This window comes from Balaenoptera acutorostrata, chromosome 1 (genome assembly GCF_949987535.1).
Source record: "Balaenoptera acutorostrata chromosome 1, mBalAcu1.1, whole genome shotgun sequence".
Taxonomy (NCBI): Eukaryota; Metazoa; Chordata; class Mammalia; order Artiodactyla; family Balaenopteridae; genus Balaenoptera; species Balaenoptera acutorostrata.
In genome coordinates this window covers 131,927,650-131,942,170 of record NC_080064.1, presented here as the reverse complement: position 1 = coordinate 131,942,170, position 14,521 = coordinate 131,927,650, and the positions used below count along the sequence as shown (strand labels likewise).

Here is a 14,521-nt window from a genome sequence, read left to right as displayed (position 1 = left end):
TTCCATATCTTGACTATTGGGAACAATGCTTCCATGAATATGGCAATGCAGATATCTCCTTGTGATGCTGACTTCAATTCTTTTGGATATATACCCAGGAGTGAGATTGCTGGGTCAAATGGTACTTCTAATTTTAATTTCTTAGCCACCTCCATACTATTTTCCATAGTGGCTGCACTATTGCATTCCCACAAATAGTGTAGAAGGGTTCCAATTTTTCCACATTCTTGTCAACACGTTATCTTTTGTTTTTTTGATAATAGCCATTCTTATAGGTATGAGGTGATATTTCATTGTGGCTTTTTTTTCCTTTTTTTAAAATTAGTTATCTATTTCATACATATTAATGTATATATGTCAATCCCAGTCTCCCAATTCATCCTCCCCCCTAACCCCACTTTCTCCCCTTGGTGTCCGTAAGTTTGTTCTCTGCATCTGTGTCTCAATTTCTGCCTGGCAAACTGGTTCATCTGTACCATTTTTCTAGGTTTCACATATATGCGTTAATATACGATATTTGTTTTTCTCTTTCTGACTTACTTCACTCTGTATGACAGTCTCTAGATTCATCCACGTCTCTACAAATGACACAATTTCGTTCCTTTTTATGGCTGAGTAATATTCCATTGTATATATGTACCACATCTTCTTTATCCGTTCGTTGGTCGATGGGCATTTAGGTTGCTTCCATGACCTGGCTGTTGTAAATAGTGCTGCAATGAATAGTGGGGTGCATGTGTCTTTTTGAATTATGGTTTTCTCTGGGTATATGCCCAGTAGTGGGGTTGCTGGGTCAAATGGTAATTCTATTTTTAGTTTTTTAAGGAACCTCCATACTGTTCTCCATAGTGGCTGTATCAATTTGCATTCCCACCAACAGAGCAAGAGGGTTCCCTTTTCTCCACACCCTCTCTAGCATTTGTTGTTTGTAGATTTTCTAATGATGCCCATTCTAACTGGTGTGAGGTGATACCTCATTGTTGTTTTGATTTGCATTTCTCTAATAATTAGTGATGTTGAGCAGCTTTTCACGTACCTCTTGGCCATCTGTATGTCTTCTTTGGAGACATGTCTATTTAGGTCTTCTGCCCGTTTTTTGATTGGGTTGTTTTTTTTTTAATATTGAGCTGCATGAGCTGTTTATATATCTTGGAGATTAATCCTTTGTCTGTTGATACGTTTGCAAATATTTTCTCCCATTCTGAGGGTTGTCCTTTTGTCTTGTTTGTAGTTTCCTTTGCTGTGCGAAAGGTTTTAAGTTTCATTAGGTCCCATTTGTTTATTTTTGTTTCTATTTCCATTACTCTAGGAGGTGGATCAAAAAAGATCTTGCTGTGATTTATGTCAAAGAGTGTTCTTCCTATGTTTTCCTCTAAGAGTTTTATAGTGTCTGGTCTTACATTTAGGTCTTGAATCCATTTTGAGTTTATTTTTGTGTATGGTGTTAGGTAGTGTTCTAATTTCATTCTTTTCCATGTAGCTGTCCAGTTTTCCCAGCACCATTTATTGAAGAGACTGTCTTTTCTCCATTGTATATCCTTGCCTCCTTTGTCATAGATTAGTTGACCATAGGTGCATGGCTTTATCTCTGGGCTTTCTATCCTGTTCCATTGATCTACATTTCTCTTTTTGTGCCAGCACCATATTGTCTTGATTACTGTAGCTTTGTAGTATAGTCTGAAGTCAGGGAGTCTGATTCCTCCAGCTCTGTTTATTTCCCTCAAGACTGCTTGGGCTATTCGGGGTCTTTTGTGTCACCATACAAATTTTAAGATTTTTTGTTCTAGTTCTGTAAAAAATGCCACTGGTAATTTGATAGGGATTGCATTGAATCTGTAGATTGCATTGAGTAGTATAGTCATTTTCAAAATATTGATTATTCCAATCCAAGAACGTGGTATATCTCTCCATCTGTTTGTGTCATGTTTGATTTCTTTAATCAGTGTCTTATAGTTTTCTGAGTACAGGGCTTTTATGTCCTTAGGTAGGTTTATTCCTAGGTAGTTCATTCTTTTTGTTGCAATGGTGAATGGGATTGTTTCCTTAATTTCTCTTTCTGGTATTTCATTGTTACTGTATAGGAATGCAAGAGATTTCTGTGCATTAATTTTGTATCCTGCAACTTTACCAAATTCATTGATTAGCTCTAGTAGTTTTCTGGTGGCATATTTAGGATTCTCTATGTATAGTATCATGTCATCTGCAAACAGTGACAGTTTTACTTCTTCTTTTCCAATTTGTATTCCTTCTATTTCTTTTTCTTCTCTCATTGCCATGGCTAGGCCTTCCAAAACTATGTTGAATAAGAGTGGTGAGAGTGGACATCCTTGTCTTGTTCCTGATCTTAGAGGAAATGCTTTCAGTTTTTCACCATTGAGAATGATGTTTGCTGTGGGTTTGTCATACATGGCCTTTATTATGTTGAGGTAGGTTCCCTCTATGCCCACTTTCTGGAGAGTTTTTATCATAAATAGGTGTTGAATTTTGTCAAAAGCTTTTTCTGCATCTATTGAGATGATTGTGTTGTTTTTATTCTTCAATTTGTTCATATGGTGTATCACATTGATTGATTGGTGTATATTGAAGAATCCTTGCATCCCTGGGATAAATCCCACTTGGTCATGGTGTATGATCCTTTTCATGTGTTGTTGGATTCTGTTTGCTAGTATTTTGTTGAGGATTTTTGCATCTATATTCATCAGTGATATTGGTCTGTAATTTTCCTTTTTTGTAGTATCTTTGTCTGGTTTTGGTATCAGGGTGATGGTGGCCTCATAGAATGAGTTTGGGAGTGCTCCTTCCTCTGCAATTTTTGGGAAGAGTTTGAGAAGGATGGGTGTTAACTCTTCTCTAAATGTTTGATAGAATTCACCTGTGAAGCCATCTGGTCCTGGACTTTTGTTTGTTGGAAGATTTTTAATCACACTTTCAATTTCATTACTTGTGATTGGTCTGTTCATATTTTCTATTTCTTCCTGGTTCAGTCTTGGAAGGTTATACCTTTCTAAGAATTTGTCCATTTCTTCCAGGTTGTCCATTTTATTGGTATAGTGTTGCTTGTAGTAATCTCTTATGATGCTTTGTATTTTTGCGGTGTCCGTTGTAACTTTTCCTTTTTCATTTCTAATTTTATTGATTTGAGTCCTCTCCCTCTTTTTCCTGATGAGCCTGACTAATAGTTTATCAATTTTGTTTATCTTCTCAAAGAACCAGCTTTTAGTTTTATTGATCTTTGCTATTGTTTTAATATAATTAGAAAATGCTGTGAAAGCACTTTAATTAGCCTTAAGTAAACATTTGTGATAATTTAATCACAAATGCCATGGAATTTTTTCTGTAATACAAATAAATGAGATTTCCTAATCACCTTCTCCTCCCCTCCATTCCTCACCCTCCCAATTAAAATATCATGTTTGTCAACGTAGGAGAACATTTTAAAGTATGGTTGATATCTAATACATTTTTACAGTGTGACAGAAATCAATACTACTTAATATTGTGTTATATGCTATTTATAAATTATTGGTGATTGTTTTTATTCATTAAGGGTAAAATTCTGCTAAAGGACAGCTGGTTGGCTCAACTGTGATTGCTGTTTATGTTTTTACAAATGCAATAATACAATTACAAATGGAATTATTTAAAATGCTTATGAATCTAAAACTTGCCCTACTTTACAGAGGTATGATAATAATAGCAATAGTAAGAACAACAGCTATAAGTTAATGAGCATTTACTCTGTGCCAAGAACTGTGCTAATTGCTTTGTAGATGTTATTCATTTTACAAAACCTTTGTGAAACAGGTTTTATTATCCTCATTTTACAGACAAAGGAACTGAGATTTAAAGAGGTCGTTGCAAAGCTAATGAGTTGGGATTGGACCCCAGTAGCCCTGACTCTATCACCTCTGCTCTTACAGTGATAACTGATAGCAATCTGTGTCCAGTGTCTACAGTGTTTTTATGGGCATTGCTTAAAAGTCACTATCTCCTTAGACTTTATTCACAGTGTATATTATTTCAATGTCTTTCTTAGGAAGCAATATAAAACTCTGCTGATAGTCATAAATGGAAAGACTTAGGAGTAAATGGACTAAACTAGACTTGCTTTGACTAGGATAAAACAGGATCCTGAAACTTCTAATATTTTCAGTTACTCTGAGAAATGTGATTTTATTTTGTTGTCCAAATTTGTTCTATCCACAGAGTCAAAGCCTCTTTTTCCACTCAGTCACATTAATGACATAAGCACACCCACCATAATATGACACATATATAAAATTAATTCTTCACTAAAATTTTTTTGGATGTTTTATGTTACTTTAGCTCACATTTGTTTGATTTTAGCTAAATCTCAGGGGACTGGTTTCAAGACTCAGTTGTTCACATAGGGCTTTAAATAGAGTCCAGGTACCTTTGAATACTCTTGTGGCCCATCGTGCTTGGAGCTCTGTGCCTGCTAAGATGGATCCTGTAAGGCTGATGAAGCCAATCATAGCCAGTGTTGTCCTCTCTAGGTTTGAGGGAAAGACCAGCTTATACAGGAATATCTTCTTTGTGCAAAGGCTTTTGAGAGGTTCTTCCAGAAAGGGAAAAGAAAAGGTGTATCCTGTAGTGAAGATCACAACATCGATGTTTTCTTCCACTGTCCCATCTTCAAAGAGAGCAGAAGTTTCTGTAAACTCCTTCACGCTGGTTTTCATAGTGACTGTCCCACAGAGGATACAGGTTGGCAGCTCATCATTCACAATTTTTTTTGGTTTTTTCCTTTGACACAGAGGAGAAAATTATTCACTGTGGTTATATTTATAAGACACTCAGCAAATGATTTATTTAGTCAATTCAACATATCTGCCACGTCAAGGGAGTAAATTGACCAATGTCTAATTCAAAGTTGTCTATCTGACTTACTGTTTCTATAACATCTTTTGTTTTCCTGCTCCCAGTAGAAGGCATGTAGAAAATGACTAAACCTACTCTTTCCTGTGGGGTTTAAAATTCTCTATCTCTTGGGTCTAATTTCTGGAGCAATGTCAGGATCAAGTGCACAACAATCCATTTGATAATCAGTTTTGGGTCCACATCACCCAGGCCTCAAAGGATTGGCATTTGGCAAAGAGGAAATTACAAAAAAATTTTTGGATTAAAAAAATTGAATCTATTGATAGAGTTTCATAATAAATATTTTCATGATGAACATCATTCTACCTAATTGCAGCAGACATAATGTCTATAAAATTTATGTATTGAATCATTCGTAGTTATTAATTTTCTTCGTATGTTGAAAGCCATCTTACCAAAGAAAAAATATTTGGGTCATGCATATAATAAAAATCACATTTAATGACTTTATATGCATTTCAAAGTTTTCCTTTTCCTTGCCAATGTGTAGCTCTATATAGATGTGTATTAAAATATATAACTCTAGGAATTCCTATTGGCAATTCATACCTCTAATCATTCAGCCAGAGTAGACATTTATTAAAGGTTAGTGAGAGCTGGCCATCTGCACTCACTGGTGCTGCAAATATTCTATTTGTGGATGGCAGCCATCCTGTGAACCCTCAAGGCCAGTTTAAATTTCCTAATTTTCAAACTGGAAATAAAGCTTCCATCCTTCATTTTCTTCTAGCCTCATCAATTACTATTTTGCTACCAGACAGAGAGTACTCCTATTTCAAGAACTTCTGTGGTACTGATAGACATTGTCTTAAAAGAATAAGCTTAGAACAGGATAAACAAAGGCAATGTCACAATTATTGAACATTTTGAGTTCTGAATAAAATAGAATGAGAAACATTGATTAAATAACTTTACCATTAAATAAAAATATAAGTACCCCTTAGTAATATTTAGTCCATAATTAGTATGATCAAATCTTTTATTCAAGCCCCTCTCTTGACTCCACTTTAGTACACATGAAGGCAGAACTTGTGCAGTAAAATTATGGCGTCGTCTTGTACCCATCATATTAAATGGGTAGCCCCCATCTGAAGAGCGGCTGATGACCCAGGTACCAGTTCTAGTACTGAGAAGAACCTAAAAAGTAAGGCAAGAAGGATAAATACATGTGCATCATTTTTGTAGTATTTTTCTTCACTATGTTTCAAACGATTTATAACATTCTGGCCTTATAACAACAGAGGACTGGTGAAGTTGTACCTAGATCTACAAATGACTAGCTGTTCCCACTGCTGTCATTATTTTCATAAATCACTTTGACCTGATCTATGTATCGGTTAAGTATTTTCATCATGTTTAAGGTAAAGAATTATAGTACTAGTAGACGTGTGCTATTGAGCTGGCAATTTTTACATGTAAATAATATAGGATTTAAAGTGAGGTTTTTTTTTTTTTTTTTTAAAGAGAGATCTGAACTGGAAATATAAACATGGAATACATTTTTTTTTAAATAGCTACTTTATTTATTTTATTTTATTTTATTTTTGGCTGTGTTGGGTCTTCAGTTCGTGCGAGGGCTTTCTCTGGTTACGGCAAGTGGGGGCCACTCTTCATCGCGGTGCGGGGACCGCTCTTCATCGCGGTGCGCGGGCCTTTCACTATCGCGGCCCCTCCCGTTGCGGGGCACAGGCTCCAGACGCGCAGGCTCAGTAGTTGTGGCTCACGGGCCCAGCCGCTCCGTGGCATGTGGGATCTTCCCAGACCAGGGCTCGAACCCGTGTCCCCTGCATTAGCAGGCAGACTCTCAACCACTGCGCCACCAGGGAAGCCCAAAGTGAGGTTTTGAGAAAGCAATTTTAACTAAATTAAATAAAAATCTATTATTTCTAAATCTAATCATTGTCCTATAATTTATGATAAAGTGGAATAGATTTCTAATTTGTGAATCTATGCTTGGAATTTCTAAAATCATTATGCATACTTCTTGGGCAAAGTAACGGGTGCTTTTACCTCAGAATGAAGTACAAATCTGACTCCTTTTGAAAACTTGGAGATGTTGAGAAAACAACCTCCCCTTTCTCTTTTTACATGGGGGTTTTTCCAGAATTACAGAGAGAGAGTGTGAAAGAAAGACAGTTGGCATGGGTAGAACAATTTGCTCATTTGATCTTGTTCCAGGAGTACGTCTGAAAAATACTTAGTGATCTGGCATCCACACAATTTTCTTAGACCCTTCTTGGAGATGGTTCAGTTCTGTAAAGCGTGCGTTATGAGAGGCTTTAAGGATTTTCAAGATTTTTTTTTCACTCACCCAGTGTCCACATAATTTAGCGATTGGCCGGTGTGTTTTATAATCTTGAATACCACTCTCCAGACACCAGAAATGATGCTGGGGGTGGGAGTGCAGATTCAGAGATGGTATACCTGAGCTGCGGTTCGACTGAGCTCCACTGCAATGTCCCCTCCAGTGTTCCCAAGACCGATCACTAAGACGCGTTTGTCCTGAAAGCCTGTTGGGATCTTGTACTCTTGACTGTGCAGGATCTGGCCTTTAAACTTATGGATTCCTGAAGGGACAGAAGGATCAGAAATATCTAGTTATAACTCCTTAGTTGGCAGGCATAGGGTCTGTGGGAAAAGGGAAGTCCCAGAAATGTGGCAGCCCTTTGCTCCTGCTCCCAATTGCAGGAAGTAAAACCAGTATATCATCCCCTATCCCACTGGATGCTGTAAGCCCAGATACTGATTTAGTACAACATGCCTTGTTAAAAACATAGGAGAACTTATATTTCATGCGTGTTCCGTTTTAAAGCAATTACTTAGGGAAATCAAGCTTACTGCAGACAATGATAAGAAACATCTCATGCATGACCTGAACATCCTAGACAAGAAGTAGATTGTTGATGCATGTTATTTTACCCAATAGATATATTCTATCAGAATGTGATTTATGTATATGACATGTTTACAAATTGAATTAAGAAATTTTCTTTTTTACAAAAAGAAATTGTGTGGCATGTTCTCATGTAAATAAAGTAATTATTCTTGTGATTTAGGCTTGTTACTTCATGCTTATTTTACTTTGTGTCTTATTATACGCTTAATGCCTTATTATACTGTATGCTTATTTATACTTTATTCTTTTGTTATTTATATTTGTATTTCTGACTGATCTTTCAAGCTCCTAACACTCTGTCAATGGAAGTATCACTATTACGATATTGATATACTATATATGAAAAGGGCTACCAAATATTTCTCCTCTTGATTTTTTTTTTTTTTTTTTGGTAATTATCTTCTTGGCATATCTAACAGACATTAAACAATGGATTCATATAAACTAAGAATGGTAGTAACAGTGGAAGCAGAGCTATTTACAGTGCTGGCTGTGTCACTGGCAAAGTCCATTAACAATTCCCGAGAAATAAAAGTAGAATCTGGGTAATAAAGTCTAACCTTTTTCTTTTCCTTTGTACTTAGTCTAGTTTCACCTGCTCATAGGATACCATGTGAAGAGGCCTTGTACCCAGCATTTCAGACCAGAGATCCTAGTGTGAAATGGCTGTGCCTGACACTTCAGCTCAGCAGACCACGTGCAGAAGTGCATTCAGGGAATGCCTCTGAATCTATACTACCACCGACCCCGAGTCATTGGAAGGGAATGCCAGATAGATGAAGAATGATGGGGCCAGGGGGCTGCTAAGCTGGCACACCAATTGACCCCTAGGAGCCCCAGCTAATATTGGACATGGGGGGAAAGCCTGTTGAATTCTTAGTTGACACTCATGCCACTTACTCAGTTCTGAACACCAGATCAGGTAAACTCAGTCACAAGAGTTGTAAAATTATGGGGGTCTCAGGGAAGGTCCAAGAACGGGCATTCATAGAACCATCAGAATGTAAACTGGACAAACATAGGCTCACCCATTCCTTCCTGCATGTTCCCGAGTGCCCCGTACCTCTGCTAGGAAGAGATATCTTGGGGGCTACTATACACCTAATGGGAGACAAATTGGAGACCGGTGTCCCCTTAGACAAAGGGCACAAGATGATAATGTTAATGGCTGAGAACAAACCTCCCCAGACAGAGCAAGTTGATCTCCCTGGAATAAATGCCGAGGTCTGGGCCCAGGGATGGGTGGGGTGAGCTGTAGGAGCCAGTCCCATGATAGTCCATCTAAAATCTGTACGTACATGGCCCAATAGAAAACAGTACCCACTCTGTTGGGAGGTCTTGTTGGGAACTGCCCAGGTCACAGGGCCTAACTGACCAGGGCCTTATTAGACCATGTCAGTCAGCCTGTAATACCTCCATTCCCCCCGTAAAGAAACCCAATGGGAAATACCAGATGGTACAGGACCTCAGGGCAGTCAATGAAGCCACTGAAGATATACACCCAGTAGTGTCTAATCCTACACCCTGCTGGCCACTCTACCGTCCACCAGGACCTGGGGTTCTGTATCAGATTTAAAAGATGTCTTCTTCTGTATTCCATTAACCACAGAGCCACAAGAAATTTTTGCTTTTGCGTGGCAGGACCCAAACATGCAACAAAAACAACAATACTGCTGGACAGTCCTGCCTCAAGGGTTCAAAAATTCTCCCACCATCTTTGGGGAAACTTTAGCTAAAGACCTAAAAGATCTACATCTGGAGGAGGGAACCCTCCTCCAGTATGTAGACAAAATTCTGATTGCCAGCCTTACTAAGGAGGCCTCTGACAAAAATACTGTAACCACCCTGAACAACCTAGCAGATAAAGGATATAAGGTATCCAAGAAAAAGCTTCAAACACCACAAACTAGGGTGACCTACCTAGGCTTCATTCTCACAGAAGGTAAGAGAAGCATACCCCAGGAAAGGAAAGAAGTCATTTGCTGCCTCACCCCTCCTAAAAACTAAAAGACAGCTTAGAGGTTTCCTGGGGATGGCCAGGTTTTGCCACATCTGGATCCCTAACTATGGTTTAATAGCTGGGACTCTGTATGAAAAGTTGAAAAGGAAAGATAATGATCCTTTTGAATGGAATTCAGAATGTGAAGGGGCCTTTCAAGAACTGAAAAAGCAGTTACTTCAGACTCCTCTCCTGGCCCTCCAAAATTTAGCTAAACCCTTTGACCTTTACATTCATAAAAGAAAGGGAATCACCCTTGGGGTATTAGCTCAAAAAATGGGACCCCTTACTCAGGTGGTTGCTTATTTCTCCAAACAATTAGATCAAACTGCTAAGGGATGGCCTCCTTGTCTACCAGCAATAGCAGTTACTACAACCCTGCTAAAGGAGGCTCAAAAGTTAACATTTGGTCAGCCATTCACTATACGGACTCCATACTGGGTTCAGGCTTCAGTTAAGTTCTAAGGGAACAGAATGGCTAACCCCCAGAAAGTCGATTCAAGTTCAGGCTATGCCTTTAGACAACCCAGTGGTTACCATAAAAAAACTGTCACAGGCTAAATCCTGCTACCCTGCTACCCACAGAAATAGGGCCCTTGGAGCATGATTATATAGAAGCCATAGACACGATCTATTCCAGTCGCCTTGACCTAGGAAGTGAGCCTCTCCCAAACACCGAAGAGGAATGATTCACAGATGGGAGCAATTTTATGAGAGAAGGAAAAAGCCTGGCAGGATAGGCAGTGACCTCCCAGACCTAAGTCATAGAAGCAAGAAGCCTACCCCCAGGGACTTCTGTCCAAAAGGCCTAGCTGATAGTCTTCACCTGAGTCTTAGACAGGGAAGATTTTACACAGATGTTTACACAGATTCCCAGGATATGCCATCCTTCACACACAGGGCTATTTGGAAGGAAAGAAGTATGCCTGCTGTGGAGAATAAACAGGTGAAACATGGCTTAAATATACTGAAGCTCTTAGAAGCAGTACAGCTTCCAAAAAAGGTGAGTGATTCATTGTAGGGGTCACCAAGAGAAGGATGCAGAGGTAATAAAGGGAAACAACAAGGCCAATGCAACTGCTGAAAGGGCAGCCCTAGAACCAGTAACTTGGCAACTACCCCTCATACCTCAAAGGCCAGATCCATCCAATTATTCCTCAATCTGCACAAAGGAAGAATTAAACAGAGCCTGAAAATGGGGCTTCGATAGAGATCTAGGAGGCCATGCGTGGCTAGTTAATGAACACGGGCAATACTTCTTCACCCAAACTGCAGCTTGTCAAGCCATCAGGGAGGCTCATCAAGGAACTCACTACAGGTATATAATTGGCTAGTTGAGGTCATGGTAACTCCTGGCATGAAAAGTATAATCAGTCGGAGAGTTGAGACATGCCCCATCTGCACAATGAACAACTCCAACACCAGCCCCCCGAGAGGCCCCTAGGTAAGGCCCATTCAGACCAGAGGGACATATCCTGGGGAAGATTAGCAGACTCATTTCACTGGCATGGCGAGAGTACCTGGCAATTTCAGGTATCTCTTGGTGCTAGTAGACCCTTTTTCTGGGTGTATAGAAACGTTACTAACAGAAATAATTCCCAGGTTTGGGCTTCCAGGGTCCCTACAAAGTAATAATGGTCCAGCATTTGTGTCTCAAGTGATGAAGGGGATAATGAGCACTGTGGCAGACCTTGCACTCAGCCTAGAGACCTCAATTGTTGGGGACAGTAGAAAGATCCAATCAGACTTTGAAATGGGCCTTAGCCAAGCTATGTCCAGAAACTCAAGAAGACTGGATTAAGTTGCTTCCAATTGCCCTGCTCCGCATGTGATTAGTCCCAAGGGATAAGTGAAAGTTAAGTGCATTTGAACTCATCTATGGTAGAGCCACTACCCGAGCCCGAGAGAAGGGACACCTTAACTTGAAATGGAACAACTCAAGTGTGCCCTCCAGGGAGGAGAAACTATGAAAGCTTTCATGGAATATGGTAACCAGGTGCTGCCTGCACCCACCAACCTGGCCCTCCACCCATTCTGGCCAGGAGACTGGGGACACCTAAAAACCTGGAAAGCCAGCAGCCTTGAAGACCAGCTCAGTCCTAAGGGGAACGGACCCCACTTGGTGACCCTAACCACCTACTCTGCCCTGACGTTGCAGGGATCGCTCCGTGGCCACATCACCCTTGAGTGACGAGGACCCTAAACCCCAACCTCCAGAGAGACAACCTGGGGCCATGGACCCCCCACCCTGACTCATGTGAACCTCTCTCTGACCTGAAGCTTTTCTTCCAAAAAAACAACAAAGTGTGACCAGGGATACTTAGGCCACTGCAGTGAACCTCCATATCAGGGCACGTTTGCCTACAGGCAAAAGACCTAGATACGTGCATTTTTAGGAAAAACTTGCTCTTGCTAATATTTGGGCCACGTATCTTAAATTATCTGGTGTCGTTTGTCTCCAAAGGGTTAGACAAACGATGGTCGCTCAGCAATACCAACAGTTAGGGTTGAGGCCTGGTGACCATCAAACACATCTAAAGGCATCTGGGAAGAAGTCTGGTCCTCTTCCGGGTGGGGGGAGGTACAAAAGATGGACCTGCGCCCCCTAGCGCCCCTCAAGGATGAGGAGCAGGACAAAAGAGAGGAAGGATTTGTCACCAGCAGAGCCTAGTCTGGGTAATAAGATAAAGTCTAACCTTTTTGTCTTTTCCTTTGTGCTTAGTCTAGGGTCACTTGCTCACGGGGTGCTGCGTGCCGAGGCCTCGCTCCCGGCCCTTCAGACCTGAGTTCCTAGCGTGAAACGGCTGCGCTGACGCCTCAGCTCGGGGGAGCGTGCGGAAGCGCAGCGCGTGACCCTCAGTTGAAGGCGGTGGCGGTGACGGGCTGCGTGCAGAGTCTCTGGGTCCAAACCTCGATCTGGAGCGTGCGCCGTGCGCCGTACGCCCGTGCCTGTCTCGCGAGAACTCTGCCCCCCACCCTGCTTACAGAACCCTGCAAAGCAGCCCCACCGCGTCCTCTCCTGGAGAGCGCCTTCTCTAGAGCCAGATCTCGCACCTGTCCACTCTCTAATCAAAGAATAAAGCTTTCCTCTGCTTCTGAACCAAATTTGGTCTCTTGGCTCGAACAGCACCGGGCAGGAGGACCCTCATTGGGGACCAACTCGAAAGGGTCGGTGGTAACAGCTTCAGCAATGAGAGGTGGCAGAGGAAACAAACAGCGATGGGGCCGGCCACCTTCAGACCCCGTGACCGGTGAGATGAAGCCCTGACAATGAATCGGAAAGGGAGGCGCTGCACTTTAGCGGGCTCCTCAGCCTCTCACCCCAATACTTCAAGTACTTCTGCAATTTTAATGTAAAAAGATGAAACTGTCTCCTGGAACCTATCATTCTCCTACCAGACAGTCACTGCTTCATTCATTTACTCAATAACATTTATTGAAGAGCTACTATATATAACACAATGTTTTAATAGGAGTCTTTGCCTGCTGAGGCCCCCAAAGCTGCAAACTAAATGCACTAAATATGACAACAAATAGTTGCCACATTCCTAGGGAGGTGCTAAACCCACCAGGCAGAATTTGCAAAGAAGGTGTACGCAGGCCAGTTCTGTGATCCTTTGCCTCTCACTTACTTTCAGGGATTGAAGTCGAAGTGGCCAGAGGTTGGAAATTGGAGACTTTCAGGAAAGGATTTAAAGTGCTGTTGCATTTTTTGTCTCCTTGACACGAAGCCGTATTCGAGGGGCTTCTGGGAGACCCCTGTGAGACCTCGACCCTTGGAGGCTATGGATCACAGAGACTGGTGCGTGACCCACGCTTGAACTGCCCGCGAGGGGTGGCTGCACCAGTAGCGAGTCTTTCATCTACTGCTGACGGTGTGGAATACATGTCGCATGTGGACCAGATGAAAGCCACGCAGGAGAGAGCCTGTCTGATGCCAGTTTAAAGGGACTTTGCACAAGGTAGCCATCTGGACTGGCAATGAGACCTTAACAGATAGTCTATGGAAATGACCTGGGGAGGAGCTAGGGTTTAGGGACTTGTAAAGTGGCCGGTCTGAGAGTGCTTGGTCTGTAGCAACAGGGGCTGCACGGAACGATCCCTAGTCATGGGGCGTCTCTCTGGAGCAGAGCCTAGGAAAGCACCCCACAAAGCATGGATCTTAAACACCCCCAAGGCCTGAGAGAACTAGCACTCGGTTGGTGCCAGTCAAGAAAGACTTTTCCAAAAAAAAAAAAAAAGAAAGACTTTTCCTGCCCCCTTACTTCTTCTTGTCCTTGCCCTGACTCCAGTTCTGGAAGGGCCAGAGACTGCAGCTGGTGAGTGAAAGGTTTGCAGGAGGAGGAGCTGGCAGAGGAAGGGGGCAGAGCCAAGCGAACCATGTCTTCTCACTGCGGCTGTCAGCACAAAGCAGGAGCCAGCTGGGGGAGGGGAGAAGCTTCATCATTACAGGTAATTGCCAGTTTTTACTATTACACGAGACAGAACATTTCAGTTCTAAAAATGAGAAGTTGGGGGAATTCCCTGGCGGTCCAGTGGTTAGGACTCTGTGCTTCCACTGCAGGGGGGCACGGGTTCCATCCCTGGTCAGGGAACTAAGATCCTGCATGCTGCGTGGCACGGCCAAAAAAAAAAAAAAAGATGACAGAGGAGGACTTTTCATTATTTGAGAGTGAGCAGAAAAGCGGTGGGAATGGCCTGAAGTTGCAACCAAGGGCAGGAGA

The 14,521-nt window shown here is 41.7% G+C and overlaps 1 protein-coding gene across 1 annotated transcript in view; it reads right to left on the bottom strand.

Annotated features, from left to right (window-relative positions):
• The window catches only part of FMO4 (flavin containing dimethylaniline monoxygenase 4), a 34,004-nt gene that overhangs the window by 9,666 nt on the left and 9,817 nt on the right, over nucleotides 1-14,521 (bottom strand). The window contains 3 exon segments of the mRNA XM_007165302.3: nucleotides 4,415-4,767; nucleotides 5,840-6,039; nucleotides 7,327-7,469. Coding sequence (XP_007165364.2) covers nucleotides 4,415-4,767; nucleotides 5,840-6,039; nucleotides 7,327-7,469 — 696 coding nt within the window.